This window comes from Staurois parvus, unplaced genomic scaffold, assembly GCF_062004578.1.
Source record: "Staurois parvus isolate SC_StPar_1 unplaced genomic scaffold, SC_StPar_1.0 ptg000114l, whole genome shotgun sequence".
In the NCBI taxonomy this organism is placed as follows: domain Eukaryota; kingdom Metazoa; phylum Chordata; class Amphibia; order Anura; family Ranidae; genus Staurois; species Staurois parvus.
Genome location: NW_028317910.1, coordinates 3,127,404 through 3,151,618, shown reverse-complemented (window position 1 = coordinate 3,151,618; position 24,215 = coordinate 3,127,404). Strand labels below are relative to the sequence as shown.

The 24,215-nt window shown below is 41.0% G+C and overlaps 1 protein-coding gene across 2 annotated transcripts in view; it reads right to left on the bottom strand.

Moving 5' to 3' along the window:
• Window positions 1–24,215, bottom strand: part of TMTC1 (transmembrane O-mannosyltransferase targeting cadherins 1) — a 74,768-nt gene that overhangs the window by 21,781 nt on the left and 28,772 nt on the right. For both annotated transcript variants that reach the window (XM_089671735.1, XM_089671736.1), the window contains exons 9-16: window positions 21,305–21,426; window positions 12,809–12,976; window positions 12,622–12,735; window positions 10,308–10,451; window positions 9,689–9,797; window positions 8,075–8,177; window positions 4,045–4,180; window positions 2,114–2,258 (exon numbers count right to left, since the gene is read on the bottom strand). In XM_089671735.1, coding sequence (XP_089527861.1) covers window positions 2,114–2,258; window positions 4,045–4,180; window positions 8,075–8,177; window positions 9,689–9,797; window positions 10,308–10,451; window positions 12,622–12,735; window positions 12,809–12,976; window positions 21,305–21,426 — 1,041 coding nt within the window. The remainder of the gene's footprint in view (window positions 1–2,113; window positions 2,259–4,044; window positions 4,181–8,074; window positions 8,178–9,688; window positions 9,798–10,307; window positions 10,452–12,621; window positions 12,736–12,808; window positions 12,977–21,304; window positions 21,427–24,215) is intronic.

The window sequence follows — 24,215 nt, the reverse complement described above, 5'->3', positions numbered from 1 at the left end:
TTTAAAGGCTCTCTGAAGCCTAGAAACCCTTTTTATAAGTTGAATTCGTAGCGAATAAATTCGCATCGAATCGAATTTCTTCCTCAAATTCGGCGAATCACCCGAATCAAATTTTTGAATAATTCGCTCATCTCTAGTTCACACCTATGCTTTTTGCTTTTTATCCATTTTATAATGCTGTTTGCATTGTGCTTTGCAATTTTACATGGATGTTTTTGCCGCATTTTGTTTTTTTGTTGTTTTTTTTTTCAGCTTTTGTTTGTTAAATTGGAAATTTTGCTTGCTGCTGGGCAGAAAAAAAAAAACACAAAACGTGGCAAAAACACACTACAGCAACCTCTCTAATGTAGAAAAACACTGCTTTAAAAATAGTCCCTGACTCTTTCTGCAAATGCAGCAGCTCAAAAAGGCATACATGTGAACATAGCCCATAGGAAACCATATTAAATGGACTGCACTACGTTTTTGCAAAAAGCACTAAAAAATGCACTGGTGTGAACCAGGGCAAAATGTGAAAGCAGCTTTATTTTTCTTAGTCTGGCCACCAAACCTAGCAGCAGTATTAAAAGTGAAGAGAGGGGTACTAGAGGAGGAATCACAAGACTCTTTAGATTAGGTAAGATTTGATAATGTTTTCCTTCTCTGTGGGTTTTTGACTGGACTGTGTAGTACTTTTAAGCCTTCCCTCAAGTCTTGGACAATTGTACAGGCACCTTTCTTGGACTGAAATTGAAACTGTGCATGACTGCACACAGTGAGCTTCTCACAGTGTTTATTAGAAGCTGCAGCAAGTAAAATGGAGCTAACTTCATTTCCTTGCTGGAGGACTTCCAGCATTATCCATCTCTCTAGCTGACTGTCCCTGACCCTCCCTTTTCTTTTGGATTTCTGTTGTTTGTAGGTTCAGTATCTAATGTGGGTATTATTTAGGCTAGTATGCATGCAAATACCGCCTACCCACTCTTCCAGACTGATATTCACCTAGCAAGGCATTTAGTTATATGCCTAATGCCTGCTTACACCAGGATTGAAGGCTCTTGGGAGGAGTACTGAGGCAGACTGCTGTGATGTTTTCAGGAAGCTTTGTACATCACATAGCCTGTCCCTCTTACCAACCATGATCTATATCACCTAGCCTGTCCCTCCTACCAACCATGATCTACATCACCTAGCCTGTCCTTCCTACCAACCATGATCTACATCACCTAGCCTGTCCTTCCTACCAACCATGATCTACATCACCTAGCCTGTCCTTCCTACCAACCATGATCTACATCACCTAGCCTGTCCTTCCTACCAACCATGATCTACATCACCTAGCCTTTCCCTCCTAACAACCATGATTTACATCACCTAGCCTGTCCTTTCTACCAACCATGATCTACATCACCTAGCCTTTCCCTCCTACCAACCATGGTCTACATCACCTAGCCTGTCCTTCCTACCAACCATGATCTACATCACCTAGCCTTTCCCTCCTACCAACCATGGTCTACATCACCTAGCCTTTCCCTCCTACCAACCATAATCTAAATCACCTAGCCTGTCCCTCCTAGCAATTATGGTCTACATCACATAGCCTTTCCCTCCTACCAACCATGATCTACATCACCTAGCCTGTCCCTCCTACTAACCATGATCTACATCACCTAGCCTATCCCTCCTACCAACCATGATCTACATCACCTAGCCTGTCCCTCCTACCAACCATGATCTACATCACCTAGCCTTTCCCTCCTACCAACCATGATCTACATCACCTAGCCTGTCCCTCCTACTAACCATGGTCTACCTGCATTGCAGTCAAGCACAGAGACCCAGTGAAGACATCACTGGGTTTGAAATAAGTTATGAACTGAAAACAAGTTTTATTTACAAAAAAATCAGTAGCATGCTGATGAAGGGGGACAGGGAGGAACCAGAGAAGGCAAAACATAAGCAGATCAAACTTCTCCTTTAAGAAGTTTGCACATAACAGAGAAAATCACCTCTGAATAATAATAAACCTTCAGATGTTCAATGGAGCTAGATACATAAAAAAGCGATCCATCTTCTGTGCGCGTACTTTAAATATGTTCAGGGACCCCTTCCAGATACTATCCTAAGCACTTACCAGTGACAGTCGTAATAGGACATTCTCTTGGTGAAGTCCCACTGCCTCTTTATACAGACGTAAGGCCTCGTCATATTTCCCTGTATTATAATACAGGGCTCCAAGAGGGGTGATGACATCAATGTCCCGAGATATCTGTAAAGCCCTGGTCAAGACACAGAAGGAAAACCCATATATCTTTACACTTATTTTATTTTTAATATAGGTAATGTGACACAACTGACTTTACTAGCTTTCAGTGATATCAGAGGTGATATCAATGCTTTCCAAGAATAAGCAAAGAGGATAACATTTCCGTACTGTATTTTCATCTCATATTATGGACAGTAAGGAGTGAGTCAGATTTGAAGCCAATAAGATGAATCCACAGCAATCAGATGTTTAGGGATCTGACTGCGAAGTAAGGAAGTACTTTTAGGCCTCTTTCACACGTGCGTTCCCGTATGTCCGTTTTTCATCTGTCCGTTTATGGATGAAAAACAGACACCCATGTATTTCTATGGACTAGTGGATGTAAACAGATGATCATCCATTTACTTCCATTAATCTCTGTATCCATTACCATAGGTTTTTTTAATGGAAGAAAACCCTATTTTCCTTCCGTAAAAAAACCCTGGAACGGACAAAAATGGATGTAAATGGACAAAACTGACATAAATGGATGTAAAACGCATGTACATGGATGAAAAACTGATAAAAAAAACAGGTAAACTGATGAAAAACGGATGTAAACTGATGAAAAACGGATGTAAACTGATCCTTTTTTTCTTTGAAAAAAACGTCACTGAACTGTTGAAAAAAACGGAATGCCCGTGTGAGAGGACCCTTACACCCTTTCTGGTTCACTCTTTGCATGCAATGAGCAGTGGCTCTCACACCCATTATCATTTTTTTTAACTGACATCATGACAACATAACATATCCCTAAGACTGTGTTGCCTATTTTCCAATAAGTGGGAGCTAACATTCACCTTGAGCAGGAGAGGGACTGGGACCCATGTTGCTAAATAAAAGGAGCTTAATTATTAGACTGCCAAGGGGTGCAGAGGATACCTTCACTAGTTCACTAAATTTCATGATTGAATCATAAAAATGAATTGCAAATTTGTATTTGCCTAATCATAGGAGAATCACTTGTTAATAATTATGGACAATGCAACAGGAGGACTGGGAAAGCTCTGGAGTGGGCATGTACACCCTGAGGTGGGTGGGAACAACTCACACCAAAGTGGGCAGCACCAAAATGGGGCAGGAACATTTTAGTGACTTAGCAGCCCATAGATTATGCAATTTTTGGGTGAAAGGAAAGAAAATTGCTCAACACAGTCAATGTTCACAGGGTAATCCCTCCTGAAGCACTATTGTGTTCTGCCAGCTGCTAGCCTTCCATGCCAGCATAACACAATGATCACTGCTGGCAGCTATAGCCGCTGGCAGTGATTGCATGAAAAAAATCCAACAGGCTGGTCATATTGAAGTGGATCGATGGATGACTTCAGTAAAACCAGCCTGCTCATAGGTGGATTGAACCTCGACCGTTCCCTGCTGAACCAGCCAAGATTCCATCCATCTATGATCGGGTTTAGCCTTCAAGATATACTAGAAGCCAGCAAATCAAATAGCCCAGCAGAATCTACCTATGTGCAAAATATTATGGATGTATGTCTTTACCATAGACATTAGACAACAGCTGAGCTGGTATAATGAGGCTGATTTACTAAAGGAGTTAATAAATACATTCAGTAAAGATTCATTTGTATTATCCAATCATGCAAAAGCATAATCCCGTTTATTTCATCTACACATGATTGGGTATTTAAAATAAAAGCAGCTACAATTTTCTTGATTGAGGATTCCTAATTCCTTTAGTGAATCAACACCAATATGTTTGAGTTAAAGATCCCCCCCCCCAAACCCAGAAGGTGCCTTACTTTTTGTACCACTTCTCAGCCTCCCTATTTTGGTTCAGAGATCGGTAAAGGCGGCCGAGGTTCAGCATGGCCACATGGTGATTTGGACGCAGCTGTAGCGCTAGGAGATAATGAGATACAGCTTTCTGCGGAGCTCCTGGAACAGAAAGTCACACTGATTGACATATAATTAGCTAAAGCACTGTCTATCATAGACAATTGCCATTTTTTATCAATAAAATGCTTGTTTTACACTTTTTCATCCATTTTTGCATCTCTACCCTACTGATCTCCTGCAGCCTCTGTGCAGACATTTCTATTCCCATGTCCTACACTGATGAATGCATTGCATTTCCATTCTGTTTCCTGATACTGATAACAGGGGACCGTGCCTGTGCAATGTGCATCCGCACAACAACTTGTATTCTTGACTGGGTCTGCATGTGACAGGGTGACAGCACAGAAGGACAATTGAGAGACAGGGACAGAGTGTTGTCACCCAATACCATGAAGTGTCTGAACAAGGACCTTCATGGCAGGCTCACCAGGGATTATTTTAATGAAAGCTGCAGACTTTAAAATATTGAAAATGACTTTTAAAATGGCATTGACATATTGAAGATCGTTTAATATTTAAATGATTGAGCTTACATCTACTTTAGGTCACATAACCCTTCAAAAATCAAGGCTGAGGCAGCCAAAAATGTAGTAAGGATCCACAGCAATGAAAACATTTTTATCATTATTCATATAGTAGCAAAATATTCTGCAGTGCTGGAAAAATCATAAAAAAGATAAGAAAAGGTAGAAACACAGGTCTTGTGCACAGGAGCTTATGATCCAAAGGAAAAGAGGGAAATAGAATCATGAGAAGCAAGCGCTTATTTTTACAAGGGTCCAGCCAAATCTGAGTACAAACCAAAATAATTTTTTAACAATGGTGCATGAAGAGGCCCCCCAGCTAGGGAGAGAGGCTGTTAATAAAGTGCAGATGTGCTGGATTTTGTTGAAATGGGATAACAATGGCTGGAGGGAATGTAATGACTGAGTATAATAAGTTGTAATGAAAAGCAGAAAAGATAAAGTACTTAAGGCAGGACTAAAGTCTGTTGGGTGGGGGTGGGCTCTTCTCATAAAGTAATCAGAGCAAAAGTGCACATTATGGCACAATTACATACAAGAGTTCACAGCCTCTGCTCCACCCTCGCTGCGTCTTCAGGTTCCTGCGTCACTCCTTTCTGGCCACTGTGCAAAGCTAATGACTATCCTCTTCTCTGTGCCAGTGCTGACCAATCCTTACTGATACAAATGATGCCAGTTGCATTCTCAGGATTCTTACACTGAGAGTGCAGGGTGCTGCGGTGACTCCCTTTAAAAGCGTAGGCCTATGACACCCGACACTCAGAGGAAGTGGGTTAAATGAATCTTGGCATCATTTAACCCAGAAGACCAAGGATATCAGTGGCAAAGGAACTACTAAGCAGGGCTATGCAGAGAACAAATTAGTAGGACATTGCGGGAGACATTGTGGCGGTAATGGGGAGAGCAGACTAGGGACAATTACTATAGGGACAAGCAAATTAGTATGTAGGGATCTGCTGTCCTGTACTGTTAGCTGCTAATATCACAGTGTTATGTTTAAAGTGATACTAAAGGTTAATTTTTTTTTGTAAACTAACAAGCATGTCTATACTTTCCTGCTCTGTGCAGTGGTTTTGCACAGAGCAGTCTGGATCCTCCTCTTCTCAGGTCCCTCACAGTCTCTCCTGGCTCCTCGTTTCTGTCGGGTGCCCCCAAAGCAAGCAGCTTGCTATGGGGGCACCCGCTGCTCCAAGCGTCCATTCACACACGGACCTGTGCCATGGCCCCGCCCCTCTCTCTCCTCATTGGCTGAATGAACAATGGCTCCCGCTTGCTGTCTCAGCCAATGAGGAGACAGAGACCCGGGACAGCCAAGGCTGTATTGCACATCGCTGGATCTCGATGAGGCTCAGGTAAGTATTGAGGGGGCTGTGGGCACTGCTGCACTCAAAAGGTACCTTAAGCCTTTACAACTGCCTTAATATGTATTAAAGCGGAACTTCACCCAAAAGTCCTGCTTTTCCTCCTCCTCTCTCATATTTAGAATTTTTTTTGGGGGGAGCAGGTACTTGTTTTGATGATTTTAACAGGTACCCACTCCCACTTTCTCTCCGACCGCCTAGGCAAATGAAGTGGAAGTCCCTCCCCCCTCCTTTCCCTGCAGCCTCTTGGGACATGTCACAGGTCCCAGGAGACTGCAGGACCATTCATGGGGCACAGCACTGCTCAGGCATGTGCTGTGGGCAGCTAGCTGTGAAGCCGCAAGAAGTCACAATTGGCTACCCACAGTTAAGTTGCCTGCAGCTGGACCCAAAGACCAACAAATAGCTGGGTCGAGTGAGGACATTGCTGTATCCTGGGCCAGGTAACTGTGTGTTTTTTAAAAGTCAGTAGCTACAGTATTTGTAACTGCTGACTTTTACATTTTTGTTTACAAGGTGAAATCCTCTTTAACACTTTCTGTCCCTGATGGATGGCTTAAAAACCCCAGAAAGAGGAAGTGGAGAGAGAGAGAGAGAGAGAGAGAGAGAGAGGAACTGACACCACATGTCCACACACAGGAGCTGCATTATTGCAGTACTGTATTTTATCCAGTCCAGAAACTGAGACTATTAGATAATTGTTCCTATGTTCTGGCTGTTTTACTGCAGCTGTCCATAACTTCTTGACCAGAATGCTACGGAAAGACAAGTATCTGTCCTATTGTTATTATCTCTCATGCACAGTGCATGAGCTAGGTTTGTGCTGCTGTACGTATGGTTTGTAGTGGTCAACTTACAGTATATTAGCAGATGAACTTGTTTATTGCAATATTGCTGCAGTGCTCAGGGCGAAAATGGCAAACTGGACCCTTCCCCCCCTCCCCCTATTCTTATGGTTCTCTACTTGAAAGCGGATCTTCTCTGTACAAAACTTTATCCCTTTGCTGTACCCCTCCTCTGGTCCTCTACATGTACAGCAAGCTTTTTTCTCTTTATTTACTTTTTTTTAAGGAAATGTTTGGCTCCACCTCCCTTGCCTAGGCAAATTATGTGCACTGTGCTCCCTTTGCATCCTGGGATATGCACATTTCATATCCCAGGAGGCATTGTCCCTCTATTCAGTAAAGGAGGAGGGGATGGGCCTATTGGCACGTCGTCGCTGTCATTGGGAGGTGTGCTGGCTGAATCCGGAACAACTGGAAGCCTACATCACTGTAAAACATGGCAGCTTGGGACCGAGCACTGCCAGAAGTGAAGAAGTTCTCAGCTGGACAGCGCTGGATCGGCTGGGTGGGTGGGTATCTGATAATATGCTAAACACACCACCAGGTAAGCAGAGGTTGTTATAAAAATAATTAACAATGTTTTTAGTAATATGCAGCATGAATGGGTTAATGTGCTGCCACTGGTACTGATGCATCAGTGACCAGTGGCAGTTAATTAACCCCTCTGTGCTGCATTAGTGGCACCAGTGTCAGTGTTTACTAACCCCTTCATGCTGCAGTACAAAGGGGTTAATTAACAATTACCCTTTGCTGATAATACCTGCTTGTACTTTCAATGTACTGTATGTACTGTTATTAATCTTTTCTTATATAAAGTTTGTATTATTTCCATCCTGGTGTGCATCTATATATTTATAGTTAATGTTATAGTAGGAGCAGCAGTTCCTCTGTGTTCCCAGTGTTTAGATTACTAGTTAATTTCCCTCCACCCAGGACAGGGCCTCTGTGAATGTGCTCACCTGTCCTGGGTGTAGGCATTACCAACTTTATTATCAAACCCACTCTTCCACTTAGAGAAGGTTCTGGTTCTTTTATTCACCAACAGGTTTAGCACACTAACCTGTTTGGGGGGGTCATTTGTCATAACACTCTCCCCCCGCCCCACCAAAACAAAGAGGGCAACAAGTAATACAGAAAAAACTGCTTTAAAAAAACTCTTGAGGGACTTGGGCTTTAATTACATTAATGAGAAAGGTTACTCACCAAAATCCACCAAGAATACTCCATAGTTGTTCTGCAAATCCGAGCTGTCTGGACAGTTCTTGATTCCTGTCATATAGACCTCCTCTGCTTCTTGCTGACGTTTCTGAGGAGATTGAAGGAGAAGGTAGAGCAGGAGAAAACAGGAGACTTGTTTAAGGAAAAGTTGTAACACAGTGTGACCCAATAGTAACACCTTCTTAGCTGTAGTCTCAGGATTATTTCAATCTCAGTGAAGCCCCAGAACAAGTAGAGACAACTGGATTGAGTTGCATTTGTCTATCCATACTATAAAGAGGCTTGCAACATCTGTTAAAAATTACCGTTGGTACTAGTAATAACCTATTCCATGCCAAAGGACTCTTTTTTTCCTACAATAAATCCTCGCTAATCGGGTGCCTCATGGCGCTGGGGCTTTGGGGTCAATTTTTGCCTTGGATATTGCATGAAATTGATATGTTCTCCCTGGGTGTTTCTTCCCATAATGCTGAGACTTATAGAATAATTGGCTCCCATCCAAAATTGGTGCATTTGTGTATTTACATGGCTGAGTACATGAGACAAGGACTGAATATTTGTTTACTAAGAGACCTCAAATTTGGACTTTCAAGTGGAGCTGGAACCCATAACCAAACCCAGTTCATTTTTCTCCACACAGCTTTTTCAGATCTGGCAGACACTGTAGCCATCTCTGTTCCTGGCTTTTTTCAGGAATAGAAAGCCTGCCCTCAGACTACATTAATGAATTCCAACGCATATGCACAAATTCAATATAAGGACAATTCCCAGGTTGCCCTCTCTAAATCCTTGAATAATTATCAGAGAAGTGCTTGGAACAACCTTAATCAGTAATGCAATATTGCAGAATGTCAAACCAATTTCTAAGGCTCCAGATAAGAAGATGGATAATTTAGAGTGCCAGACCAAACAAGGAAGCTTTAATCGCTCATCAAATAATTAAATAAAACAGCCAATGTATTTCAGAGGTCTGAACACTATTTCTTTTTTCAGGGCTGCATAAAGTAAAAAGCAAATACAACAGAAAATACACTTTTATGAATGGGGAGTTTTCAGATACCCAAAACACGTTGACTGTTTCATTCATTAATTTGATGAACAATTAAAACTTCCTTTGACTCACTTTTGGTCTTTCCGCCATCTTTTTTTTCTTTCTTTATAGATGCCAGGCAGGCCCCAGGGCACTTGACAAGAAACCCAGATATTCACTTCTCATGGGATCACCACATTTTTGAGTTCTCCTCCTTTTGCCATCAGAAAGATGCTGAGAAGCTGAATTACAAGATGTGTGTGCAGTAGTCAGGGTTAGATTCTAAAAAGTAAATGACAGGCAGATCAGGAAGGTGAGAGTCTACATACTTGTTCGGGGCCAGTGACTCAAAGTTCCAAAGCAGTAGGGTTAGCGTTTTCTGTAGTGGTAGAGCTCAACAATGGCAGGGCCTGTGTCAATGGGCTTTTTTTGGTTTTCAAGTGGTTTTGCATTCACATAAAACTCTATAGGAATGCAAAATCTGCTTGAAGCAAGTCCAAAAAACCATCACCACTACTTTAACAATGATAGGGACAGAAGGAAGGAGAATATTAAAAAGAGAGTCTCACTTGATCAGCCAGCAGCGATCCCAGGCTGGAATAGGCATCTGCAAAATATGGTCCGTAAAGAAGGGATTCCTTCAGACGAAGCTCTGCTTCCTCATTCCGCCCCTGCGTCCTACAGCAGAGACACAGACACATGACAAACACCCTTTACCCTCTAACATTTTCATGACTACCTGATACAATGACCTGTCACAATGTTAAAAAAAAAAAATCACAGCACTATCTCATTGTTTAGATGAACCACTGGCACCAAGCAGTGCTTAAAAGGTGCTATGAGCTATGAACATACACAGAAATAATCTGAATTTTGGCCAGTGTGGGTCTTCAGTTATGCCAACAACAGTGGCTCATGGAGATAACTGTCTTCAAGCAGTGAGTCATGTTGAAGGCTATGCAGATCACTTTAGGATTTGAAATGTATGTCATAAGATATCTACTTCAAATTAGCAAAAGAGCAGTAACAGAGTGCACTGACCTCCAACAACCAATAGAAAATTAACTTTCAAAGCCCTGATGGTTCTAAGCTAATAAGAAGTTATATCTGATTGGCCTGTGTGGGCCATGAATTTTGGCCATCATTGCTGCCATCTGGAATAACCCAATGATTAGCAGACTTCCTCACCGAAGCAGGTTGCCTAGATTGAAGAGCGCCCGGCTGTGTTGCGGGCTGATTGCTAGGGCTTTGCGGTAATATTCCTCGGCTGCAGTGGCATTGGTGGTCAATGTGCCAAGGTTGTTGAGGGCGCTTGAGTGCTGTGGGTATAACCTGGGGATAGGGAAACAAGCAAAAGACTAAAGCAGACCTTATAATGCATGAATATAAAAATGCAGCCTGTAAGTTAACTTTAAGGGTCCATGCACACTGGACTTAAAATCTAGCAGTTCTTCTGGCAGAAAAAAAAGCTCATATAGAGAGTTTTTGGACATGTGCTTAGGGGTGTTTGGTGTTTTTTTCTGCCAGAAAAGTCCTCTCAAAAACGCGAACCAGAAGGCTTCTTTTTTCTACCTCTAAAAAAGCTGAGCCTAAAATATGCATCTAAACTTCCTAATGTTCATGGACACAGGATAACATTGAGCTGCTTCTAAAAGCAAAACAAAAACTACTGTAGAAGCATCGGTTATTAAGCACATTGTACATGGACAATTAAGCTGAATTCCAGGCACACTAATGTTATTATGCCTTTGTTTGTACTCTAAAACTATCCTTGCAGCCATCTCAGTAAAATATTGAGGTCTGAGATTTGGTGTGCTGGCTTTTTCTCCACAGTGTGCTGGATTTTAAACATGACTGGCCTTGTTCATCTTCATTACATGATGGATTGATGTGGTTAGTAGTTTACACAATAAAGTCTATTTTTTCATCTCATAGAAAGTCACAGTGACACTGTGGGGTTTATTTACTAAAGATGGAGAGTGCAAAATCAGGCTCACTTCTGCATAGAAACCAATCAGCTTCCAGGTTGTACTGCCAAATCTTAATTGAACAAGCGGAGGTTAGAAGCTGACTGGTTTCTATGCAGAAGTGAGCCTGATTTTGCACTCTCCAGCTTTAGTAAATAAACTCATGTGTTTCAAGTAGGATCAACAGGTATTTTCTGTACTTGATGAAATTGTTCATAGCCTGAAAAATTACTAATGCAGTCCAGTCACCACATCTAAGAACTGGTAAGCGTGAATATATATATATTTTCCTTTGTTTAAATGTCGCTTTAAAAGGACAAATTCACAAATTATATAAACCTTGGTGTAAAAATCACAATAAAATAAATAATTCAATATACCAAAATACATACTTTTCTTTAAAGTGGACTTTCTGTAGCAAATAGAAGGCCCTCTTTTTAACAACCCCCTATCTTGCAGCACAATGAACCTCAAAAAGGCATTTGTAAACAAAACATTAATCCAAAAGAAAAAAAATTTACCTTGGCTCAGTCTCCAATGCTCCTGGAAGGCATGGGTGACATCCTTGTGCCTTCTAGAAGAACTGGTAACTCGAAATCCCTTAAGAAGGCACTCTTGCAATAGGTTGGAGTGCACTATTGCAAGATTTTGAACTCCCAGTTCTACTAGAAGGCATGTCGATGTCAGTTTGTTTACAAATGTTTTTTTAAAGGCATATGTGATGGGGGGGAGGACAGGAGCTGTCAAAAGAGTGGACTTTCCATTTATCCATAAGGAAAAATATTCTGTTGCCGATCAGTTTTGTTTCTTAGCCAGCTGAATGAATGCCCAGGGGTCCTACTTGTATAATAGAGAATACAAACATCTGAAAAGTTTGATCAATTGTGGTTCCGCTAAACATTTAAAAAATTTGCAAACCTCCACAATTTGGCATTTCCAAACCAGAGGTCCCACTGCACTGAAGTCAATAGAAACTTGAACCAAATGTGTATTACAGAGCAGCAAATAATTCAGAATTGTACAGAATGGTTTGAGAAGCTCTTGGGAGCCTGTTTTCTGAAATGATGGGTTCAAAAACCAGCATGAACTACTTTCTTTGCATATTCAACCAGGGTTAGTAAGATAGGAGGGTAGAACCTGGAGCACTGGTAGTCAAGCTAAGGGTTCTCAGGCAAAAGTGGAAGCAGATATAAGGCAGAGCAGCTTTTGGTCCCTTTCTCCCAGAAGCCTTTTGGAATACTAAATTGCCAAAAATACCACTGTCATTTTGATTTGGCTCAGGACATTCAAATCTATGAAAATAGGTAGAAATCTAACATTTCAAATTCCTTGACACCTGATAAAGATGGGACAAGGGGCGGACTGACCATTTGGAAATTTGGGCACTGCCTGAGGGCCCGGGGTCAGTAGGGGGCCCCATGAGATGCCCCTTTTTCATAGGCTTTTTTGAGTTTGGGCAAGGACACAGGGGCCCCATGATCCCCTATTGCCCGGGGGCCCCATGAGTTGTCAATCCGCCCCTCGACGGGACTTACCTCAAGACAGTCCTGTAGTGGTTTACAGCCTCCTGTTTTCGGTTCTGGTCCTTCAGAAAATTGGCGTAGTTATAGTGCACTTTAGCATTGTGTGGCAGAGTCTGCACACCGGACCTGGGGCAAGAACAACTGTGAGGAAGGTAATGGACTGAGATCAGATAATCAGGTCAATCAGTACACTGCATACCTGAACAGAGACTCCCGTGACTGCCAGCACTTGCTTTGTGACACAGATTTCCAGGAGAAGAGGAGCAACAGAAGAAAAAAGCTAAAGATGATAGCTGAAGATCCACGTGGGCTGCTTCGGGTGTAAAGGGCCCTCATTCCGTAGACACATAAAATGCAGAAGCCCATACTGCAAATAACAAAGCAATCAGGTTTGCCAAAAGAGGTTTTCTAGTGTTTATGTAGATGTATACATTGTATTCCTGAACATATAATCCTTATCCTTCACCCAAATCCTTAAAGTATATGTAAACCCTAAATTGTGTATGGCATCATGCCTCACTTTATACAGGTTTATCAACCATTTGAGTCCCCAGGGCTGTTTAAAAATAGCATTGCGACTCTGCGGATCTGTTGGGTCCCATCCAATATCACTTGTAGCAGATTACATCAAACACAATTCTTGACTATATATATATATATATATATATATATATGTATGTATATCACAAGTTTTTGGTAAAAGAAGAATGAAAACAAAAATGTATTTTTTTTATTTTCATTTTTCAAAACTACATACGGGAGCCAAAAACCAATGACCCCTGTCAGGCTTTCAAAGGGCATAATTTCCTCTTTTCACTTCCTGACTACCTATCACAGTTTCAGAGGCCCTGAAATCCCACGATAGTACAAACTCCCCACCCCCATGACCCCTTTTTAGAAAGTAGACACCCAAAGCACCCAAGAGGTATGTTGAGTTTACGGAAGGTTTTATTTTTTTCCACAGGTTTTTGGAAAATAACAGAACAAAAATTTTTTTTTCTTAAAGTTGTCATTTTAATTAGATATTTCTCACACATGTCATGGGTGTATGTGAAATTACACTTCAAAACACATTCTGCTACTTTTCCTGAGCATGGGGATACTACATGTGTGAGCCTTTTTGAGAGCCTAGCCTTGTATAGAGGCCCAAAATCCAATGATCACCTTCAGGTTTTCAAAGGGCACAATTTCCCGTTTCACTTCCTCGCTACCTATCACAGTTTCAGGGGCCCTGATATATGAGAATAGTACAAACACCCCCCAAATGACCCCTTTTTGGAAAGTAGACACTTCAAGGTATTTGCTAAGAGGCATGGTGAGTATTTTGCAGATCATTTATTGCAACAAGTTTTTTGAAAATGAAGAAAGAAAACAAAAATGTATTTTTTTTCTTTTTCCAAACCTTGTGACAGGTATATTGCTGTGCCTGTTCGGGTCACCCATCAGCAGTACATTGTAGGCGGGTGGTCCACAAAGTGGATATATATTTAGATATCACAAACCTGCAAAGTAGTCACTATTGTGCTATATTGCATTCTCGCAAACTCAACATGATCTTACCTGAGTTTTAACAATTTACGCAAAAATAATATTTTCTTATGTGTGGGTTGAAATGGAAATAAAGGTGTCCGAAAGTAAAATGCAAACCTTCACTTTGGTCTTTACCATTTTGTTATGTTACACATGTTTTCACACTTATTATCTTTTAATCAGCAGACTTTGACAGTTCTATTTTGGGTTACAGAGGCTGTGCTAATTACTTAACTGTTTTGTTGGGAATAATTACAGGAAAAGACATCTTTTTTTTAAATTTCTTGCTTCTTGAAACATAGAAACTAAAAATATATGTATCCAAATCTGTCCTAAGAAAATGTACTGTACTATAAAGGTACACAGAGGCGTAACTAGAACCTTCAGGTCCCTGGTTCAAGAAACCAGCCCTTCCCTCCAAGCCCAAGCCCTTCCCTCTAAGCAACACCAGGACCTGGATACAAGTGCGAATTTTGTGACCATGGTAGTTTTGGGGTTTTTTTCATTATTTAATTTAATTATTTAATTATAACATTTTATTTTTTTTTACAATATTATTTTAAATTATTTTACACTTTTTTTTAGGAGCCCCATTGAGGGCTTTGGTGAGATATCAGGGGTCTAAACAGACCTCTGATGTTCCACCTTTGAGAGAGAGAAAGGAGAATGAGACAGCCTTCAACCTCCATCTCTGCAGCCTCAACTGCACAGGATAAATGGACAGGAATAGCTCCTGACACATTCACTGCAGCAGCCATCGGGAGAGGGGAGGGGGAAACCCAGCAGCACTGTGGGAAAGGAGGTGGGCCAGGAGAGAGCACAGGGGGCCCGGAAAGAGAGCACAGGGGGGCCCGGAAAGAGCACAGGAGGGCCCGGAAAGAGCACGGGGGGGGCTCGGAGAAAGCACAGGGGACCAGGGGGCAGCAGAAAGAAGGTGGATAGCAGGACCAGCATATAGAGGAACCAATCCCTCCATTTTGTTCCTGCAGTCATCGAATGCCCACTTCTGCTCCTCTCCCTCCCGAAGGCATTCAGGCTGCAGGAGGAAAATGGAGGGATTGGTTCCTCTATATTCTATAAAAAGTGTAAACCTCCTGCGCTACTAAGCCTATATTAAGAATATCAAATGAAGCTGCCAACCCCCAACCTCTAAAAAATACACTCATAAACGCATGTAAATATCCACAATAAAACAAATAAAATGAATACATTGAAAACAAACCACAAATAGTGTAATACTGTTTTTATTAATAAATGTAGGTAACAGTAAGATATGCACTCACATAATCCTCCTTCTTGTGAACAGCATAAACAGATATTTCCCTTCACAATGGGTGTAGCTGAATGGGTGCACAAAGATGGCGTCCGACTGGAAGTACGTCACCGCATGCCTACGCATTACGTCACGTGTGTCTCGTGACTTCCACTGGGCTGTCCAGATTGGTGTGAGTGTTGTGTGGTTTGTTTTCTATGCACATACACTGCGTTTTTGCATCATTATCAGCTTATGCATGTTCCTTTTTTCACTTACATAGTTGGCATTTATCACATGCACTATAATATCACTTTATTTGTGTATTCATTTTATTTGTTTTATTGTGGATATTTACATGCGTTTATGAGTGTATTTTTTACAGGTTTAGGGTTTATTCATAGGTAGCAGCGCCACATCATTTCTTTTTTCATTCCTCTATTTTCTGCCCCCATCTCCCCATCTATCCAGGTGTGCAGGGGAGCCACACAGGCAGGACTGTAGGCATTTTGCACATGCTCAGTTTGGTGTGCATTGCTAGAGATGTTTTTTTTTCTTGGGAGAGTGCATGTGATCAGCACAGGGCCAATCAGCACTGGTCAGACAGAGGTCAGGGGTCCTGCATCCTCCTAGAGCAAAATAAAACTCCTCCTACAAACTTTAGCTAGTGCTCTGCTGGACACTGATAGAAGTCACAAGACTGCTATATACTGCTGATGAGAAAAGGTATTTAGCAGTTTATATTTACTAAAATAATTGCATTTCCATGTTCTGTGTACTGTGGGAGACCAGATATAGTGAATGCAGGGTCCTGGGTTTAGTAACACTTTAACAAAAAAAAAAATCACTCTCAACACACAAACAAGAAATCTGTGCCAAAGGTTTGCAGGAGATATCTGTCCTATATACAACTGCTCTGAAAAAAAATGTCTATTCGGTCACATAGATAACACGGATGCTCATCACAGTAAGGAAGGAGCAGAGTCTCAGGTCCTGGTAAATATACTGATAGCTGTGTGCTATTGGAATAGTAATGATGCTTTGTTCGGTGTTGTGTTTCTGTAACTGTATCTGGAGCTGGGCCCCTGGATTACACATATCATAACATCCTGGCTGGCGATAATCCCACATTGGCAGAGCTGTACTCCTTCCCGCCAAGATAGAACACAGAACAGATCTTCTTCTGAAAGATCTCCAGAGACATTGAATCCGACCTCCAAAAGTCTGTTTGTTTTGCCCTCAGCTCAGACAGATGAACGTGTTTAATTGTAGCAACTGGAATATAATTAGGAGTATGTGAAGACATTAGTCTTTTGGGTGTTGCTTTGTTTTTGTTATGAAATGAACCTATCACAAAACTGTGCAAACCAAACAGAATATGATAAAAAATACATAAAAAGAGGTGACCTCTAGTGAAAACCACATTTCAAAAGTATCAGTTGATATGGACATATTGTTATATACAATTTTAAACATTTACCATTAAAAGTAGGTTTAGCTCAGCCATCCTGGCTGACCAAATCTCTCCACTGGTCAATGAGTATAGTCATCTCATTAACCACTTCAACAACGGGCACTTTTACCCCCTTCCTGCCCAGGCCAATTCACACTTCAAATGACAATTGCGCAGTCAAGCAACACTGTACCCAAACTAAAATGTTAGAATTTTGTTCACACAACTAGAGCTTTCTTTTGGTGGTATTTAATCACCGCGGGGGTTCTTATTTTTTGCTAAATTAACAAAAAAAGACCAAACATTTTGAAAAAAAAACCCACATTTTTCTTTCTTTCTGTTATAAAAGTTTGCAAATAAATAATTGTTCTTCATAAATTTACGCCAAGATGTATTCTGCTACATGTCTTTGGTGAAAATAACCCAAATCAGTGTTTATTATTTAGTTTGTAGGAAAGTTATAGATTTCACAAACTATGGGATATATCTGAAAATGTATCAATCCTGAAGTACTGACAGCCAATCTAATTTCTTGAGGCCCAAAAATGTCAAAACAGTACAGATATCCCCCAAATGACCCCTTTTTGCAAAGTAGATAGTCTGACGTATTTTATAAGAGGCATGGCGAGTTTTTTGAAGTTGTAATTTTCAGAAAATGAAGAAATTAAAACAATTTTTTTACAATTTTTTTTTTACATACTGTCACCAGTGCAGTACAGCGTCAGTATATAACTGGTGTGGCGGTGATCAGGAACACTGACTGGTGGCAGTATGAAAAACAAAAAATTATAATATTATTTAAATTTTTATTTTTATTTATTATTTTTTTTATTGTTATTAAAATTTTTCTCTTTTTTTAAGATTTTAATGGTAAGATTGTACTACTTTGGGGAAGTGATCAGTATTTTTTTTTTACACAATTTGATTGCTTATAGCAAAGAATTTCTTTGCTATAAGCAAGCATTTAACTGAATGAAATCGATTAATTCAGGGTTTTTTCGTTGTGATTATCTGTGATTGGCCATGGCTAATCACATGACACAGATGGGCTGTGATTGGCCTAGCCTGTTTTATATATTTATGACCTTTTGTGGATTTTACTAGCGCTGCACCCCCTCTTTTTATTATTGATGGCACTGACTGGCGGCACTGCTGGGCACTGTTGGTTAGCACTGCTTGACAACACTGATGGGGGGCACTGCTGGGCACAGATGGGTGGCACTGCTAGGCACTGTAGGGCACAGATGGGTGACACTGCTGGGCACAGGTGGGTGGCACTGCTGGGCACAGGTGGGTGGCACTGCTGGGCACTGATCATCAGGGTACTCTGATGATCAGTGCCGATCTGTTTTTTGACAATTGCCGGTTATTGGCAGTACTTTCCTCACGTTGTGACAGTGTGAGGAAAGTGCAGCCGACAACCGGCAACTGCATTAACCCAGTGATCAGGTGAGTCTGCTGGGGACTAATGGGAGGGCGCGTTCTGGGAGGACGTCATATGATGCCCTCCCAGAACTGGACGACCACGCTGTAGCTGTCATTCGGGTATAGCCCGGTTGTCAAGTGGTTAAACTCTTGCATTCACTATCAACTTGTCCTCTCCCTAGAGATCCTTGGCATGTCCTTTTACACCTGAAACCCCCAGGTCTTTCAAAACACCAATTCAAGTTGACTACATACGTATTATTGGCGGCTAAACAAACTATAGCAAAAGCCTGGAAACAACCATTCATATATTTTAAGGAAGTCCTTCGTCACCTAGATTTTTTCCTGGTTTTCCTGGTTGAAAAACTCTCTAGCATCCTCTCTGATACCCACAAGAGATTCCTCAAAATATGGATTCCACGGATCCAACATGCTATATCAATAAATAATTTCACTTCGCTATAATTCTGGAAGCCCCATAATCTGGACTCGTGCTTTTAACGTTCTCCTTTCCATCCTTTCTTGTCTCCCTCCCCTCTTCATCTTTCTCTTCTTTTTTCTTATTATTTTATTGGCTCTTCTGCAAGGATGATTCATGATACGTTCCATATTTTTTTTGGTTCAACAATATACTTTATTAATTTCAAATGTCATTATCTTTTTCGCTATTGTCGGCTGTTTGGCAATGTGTGTATAGTTCTGCTTTCACCCTTATGCTGATTTATTGACTTTTATGTTTGATGTTTCTGTTATCTCTCTTTTGACATGTAAATTACTTGTCTCTATTTATGGATATGTTTTCTAATATACGACCGCCATGGACTGTCACCATTTGTTACGTCATTGTCTATATACATGATAGCGGTTGCATCTGTATCTTTTTAACTTAAAACTATTCAATAAAAATGTATTGAAAGGAAATGTATTGAAAGGAAATGTATTGAAAGGAAATATGATGTCAACCCAAATTTTGGGATTTTCTTTTACTTACACTTTCGATGATATGGTAAATGGGAAAAATAAAGAGAGTGTCCTCCCTAGCAGGGACACAGGCAGCAATAAAAACCTGACAGGTGTTTTGATCCCTCTCTGCTCTATTCAAAATTGTAAAGAAAGCTTTGCTTTTAGTTACAGTTTAATTAAGAGCGTTGGATCCAAGCTCTGACTATTCAGACTATAATCATTAATATTAATAGACCAGTGTACTTGTTTAACTCCCCCTTTATTAAGCTTTACTTGCCTGCCACCCCCCCCCCCCAGCTCCTGAATGTGCATGATAGTGTCAAATAACAAAGCTCTGTGCTTGTCTATATTATTCCTAATTAGGCTCTGCTATTTAATGCTGTTATGCACTCTCAGGGGCTGGGAGACAGGATACTTCAAGTAAAGTTTTTCAGCCTTCTGGTGAGATCTCACCCCCTGACATTTCATGCTCAGCAGAAAAGTATATAAAACACAGTACAACTTCCACATATATTTGTAAACTTTGTGCAACTAGAACCTCTGTTTTTTACACAGATTAAGACAATGTCATTTTTTTTTTGCTGGCTAGCTGGTAAGTGTGCTGGAAAAACATTTAGTTTGCTCTATGCAAAAGCCCTTCCATGTGCACCTTACTTGAAAAGCTTGTTAAAAATTTGGCAGCTGCCATTTTTAATTAGCTTGCTGGAATTAGTGCAGGGATGCACTGGATGCCTTCAGCTGCCATTGTGTTCTGCTTCTGGTGTGTCTCTGTACCTTTAATTAGAAATGGGCTGTCTAGGGCTGTGCTATACAGAGGAACCTTGATGAGGAAGTGCGGCTTCCACATATATTTGAAAATGTTGTGAAATTATAACCTCTGTTTTTGATGCAAATTGTTAAACAGTGTATTTTTTTTTTATCTTTTGCTGGCTATCTGGTACATTATGTTTTGTTTGCTCTGTGTAAAGTCTCCTCATGTGCACCTTACTCCAAAAGCTAGTTAGAATTTGGGGGGCTTTCCATTTTTATATACCATATTTTCCGGCGTATAAGATGACTTTTTATACTTAAAAACATACCCCAAAAATCGGGGGTCGTCTTTAACGCTGGGTATACAATGTGAACTTTTAGTTCGTTTGGGCCAAGCTGGCTCAAAACGAACATCCCTAATCTGTCAGCCCGCTGGATGTGCGGTAATACTGTATATACGGTAGCTTCAGCTACATACAGTATACAGTTATACAGTATACCGCGATGAGCCAAGTTGGCTCAAAATGAACGTCCCTACGGTTATCTGTCAGCCCGCTGGTTGTGCGGTAATACTGTATATACGGTAGCTTCGGCTACATACAGTATACCGCGCTGAGCCAAGCTGGCTCAAAACGAACGTCCCTACGGTAATCTGTCAGCCCGCTGGATGTGCGGTAATACTGTATAAACGGTAGCTTCGGCAACATACAGTATACCGCGCTGAGCCAATCATGGCAAGCAATGTATTCTATTAATGAATACAAAGCCTGCTCGGATTGGCTGAGATTGTGACATCATCAACCCACCTCTCTGACTCTGCCAATCCGAGCAGGCTTTGTATACATCCAGTGGGCTGACAGATTACCGTAGGGACGGTCGTTTTTAGCCAGCTTGGCTCAGCACGGTATACTGTATACTGTATGTAGCCAAAGCTACCGTATATACAGTATTACCGCACATCCAACGGGCTGACAGATTAGGGACGTTCGTTTTGAGCCAGCTTGGCTTAGCGCGGTATACTGTATACATACTGTATACTGTATGTAGCTGAAGGTACAGTACATACAGTATTACCGCACATCCAGAAAGCTGACAGATTAGTGGGTGTATATTTAATCAAATGTGATGTTTATTCAAATCTGATGTTTTTAAATGGTGTTGCCTCGGAAGGGGGGTAGTCTTATATGGCGAGTATAGCCCAAAACCTATGTTTTAACTGGAAAATTAGGGGGTTGTCTTATACACCCAGTCGCCTTATACGCCGGCAAATACAGTACGTATATAAACATGCCCTTGGCTAACATGAAGAGTCATGGATATACCTTGGCATGTAGAGGACTCGTTCTGCCACCACAAAGCCCACTCTGAAGAAAAGATTGCTGGCTGGTATAAATGGGAAAACCAGGAAGAGGAGACCCACCAAAACCTCCCGATGTCCAGTCCTCTGCAGAACAGACAGAAACATTAGTTAAAGTAACATTCCAACTAAAACTGATATTTTAATGTTTGGTAGGTGCTGGAGAGTTAAACCACCTGATTTTCTGACTTTCTTCTATCTCTCAGTGACTCTACTGGTGAGATCTCTTTACTGAGTTCTCAGTTTTGGACCCCCGCCCTTCCCAATTTGTAATTTATTTTATATTATGTAGAATGTAACAGAAGGAACTGGGACACACTAATGTGGACAGGAACACAAAAACTTACAGGGTGTCCATTATCAGAATAATGAATTATGGTAGTAAGATCTCATTGTTAGTGTATCCAAGACATAACAAACCAGGTGGTGACTCAACCCAACTTACACTCCATCTATAACTAAAATATCACGTAAGGATGGATTATTTCTTTAAACATGACACACATACAACACAGAACTAAAAACTGCAAGAATTGCTCCACAATATCAATGGCAATGTGAAAAGCTCAACAACCAATTTGATTTTGGTGTGCTGTAATCAGATCCCTAAAAAAATAATCAAAATAATACTGGCTCCTGATCATCAGTAGATAACCAAGCTGTCATTGCTATCTTGGTAACAGCTTTGGGAAGTGCCAATGGTGTATGCCTCAGAACAAGACAGTGTTGGGGCCAGCCTGCTATCCTGCTGCATTACAAAATACGCAAACCCTCACCTTGTAAAACAACCCATTAAGTTTAAAATAGAAATGAAAGGCAAAACATTTATGTATAGATATACAAAAAACATTCTACATACGGTACCTTTTTTCCCCCTTTTTTTATAAGTGACCACATACCCTCTGTTCTCAGCTGTCTAAAGAGCTAAGGGAGGAGAAACAGCAGCATACAGATCCTTGCAGTGAATGGCTGTGCGGGAAGGGGAGGGAGAGCATGTCAGCACAAGCCTGAGTACTGGAATAGCTCCCAGCACAGCCAGAAAACTGACCATGATGTGCCTAGGGTGTTCAGTTTTTAATAAGAAAGCAGGGGGACTGGCAGGAACACCAGGGATTTCACACAAAGGAAGCAATGTAAAGAGAACAGGATACTTTTTGATACAGATACTTTTTGATACAAGTACATGGTACAGCAGGCACAAACTAGTAATATGAAATGTTGGGGTAACATATTCTTTAATGCATATTGCTAGTGCGGTTAATGTTTGAACATGCTCATAGTTTTCAGACACAATGCCCCATCCCATGCCAGGATGGCATTAATTAATGTTGCTGCAGAGAACAAGAACTGCGCACTTGCACATATTTCCAGTACTCAGACCCTGCTGTCAAACCAAATTTTCTTTAGAAAAATGATTCTGCTTGGTTGTGTATCTTGACGTTTTACTAATCCTGTTCAGTTCATTTTGAAAAATAACAGTAAAAAAAATGCATTTTCTACATCAGTTTGCAAAATCAATTAATTTCTGTAGTGAAATTGAACAGAAGGACAGTTCTGTTAATTATTTACACATAACCAGATCCTTATTGCACTGCTGACCTGGGTTCCCAGCAACACTGATAACTGAGCACTGACAGCAGCACGGAAAGCTGTGAAATAAACTCTTATGTTCTGGCAGCAGGAGAGAAAGTTTCCAGGAGTTTGTTTGAGAGAAATGATTGAACAAACTTCCTGCTGAGATGATAATGATCAAATATAGAGGCGTGATGGCAGGGGGGGGAGAGAGTGAGGAAATGTCCTGTACTTATTGTAAGAAATTGCTATAAATCAATCCTGGTGCCTGAGGGCGTGGTGCCCTTGTCCTGTCCAAATCATGACAAGTTAGGGCTTTTAAAGGGAATTTTCACTGAGCAGTTTCTAAGTTAATATTGTTATGTTTACTTGACAGGAAAAGAATATCCTTTCTCATTAAAGAGAATTTGCATTCATTTAATGAGTCAGTGGAGCCTATTAGGCTGGCTTCATATACTTACTGTATGTCTTGGATTCTCCAACAGCAAGATCTCTGTACCATTATTCCTGACTCTATTCCTGCCCATGTCAGAGTTTTGGTTGTTCCCCTCCACCGTTTGTGTTTGCTGGCCCGTTACATTCTCAAAAATGTAGAATACATTTAAAAATTCACCAGGGATGGTGGGATGCTCCTCTTAATGTGCACAGCACAGACCCAGGAATAGCATTAGGGTTTGGGTTGGCATCAGAGATATTATTAAGGTTGGCTTTATTATCAACAAAGATTTAAAGCAGCATTAGGGTTAGGTTGGCCATACACTGAACACTGAACCAAATGAAGTGGATGGAAGAATCCCCCATGCCAGGATATTGCAATCTGGCAACAGGACCTGTTACAACCACTAATCGACAAAAGTTTTACAGCATGTCCCTTCAGCTTCTATTAAGTGGGGATGGCACAGCAGGTTCCTAGTCATCTAGCTGAGTGTATGGCCAATTTGTGAGTTGGTTTTGGTTATCAACAAAGCCATTGATACTCATGTTAGCGCTGACATGGTGATCACATGGCTCTGTTAGAAAACAAAATTACGTGATTTTTCTTTACAAGCACATTTTGCTCAAGTAGCCCACATGATAAAATTTTAGACTAATGGTGGCAAAACTGGTGGGAGCCCCTTATCATAATTCCCCATTGGGCTTGGGCTGCCAATCAGATCTCAAAAGGGGACAACTACCCCTGACCGTTGCTACTGAGCTACAGTTGTCTTTGGACCTTGGCATTCATATATTCCCTGCTGAATATCTAGAGCACTCATCTAACCATTACATGATAGGATACCAATTGCTTCTCTTTAATTTCAGCT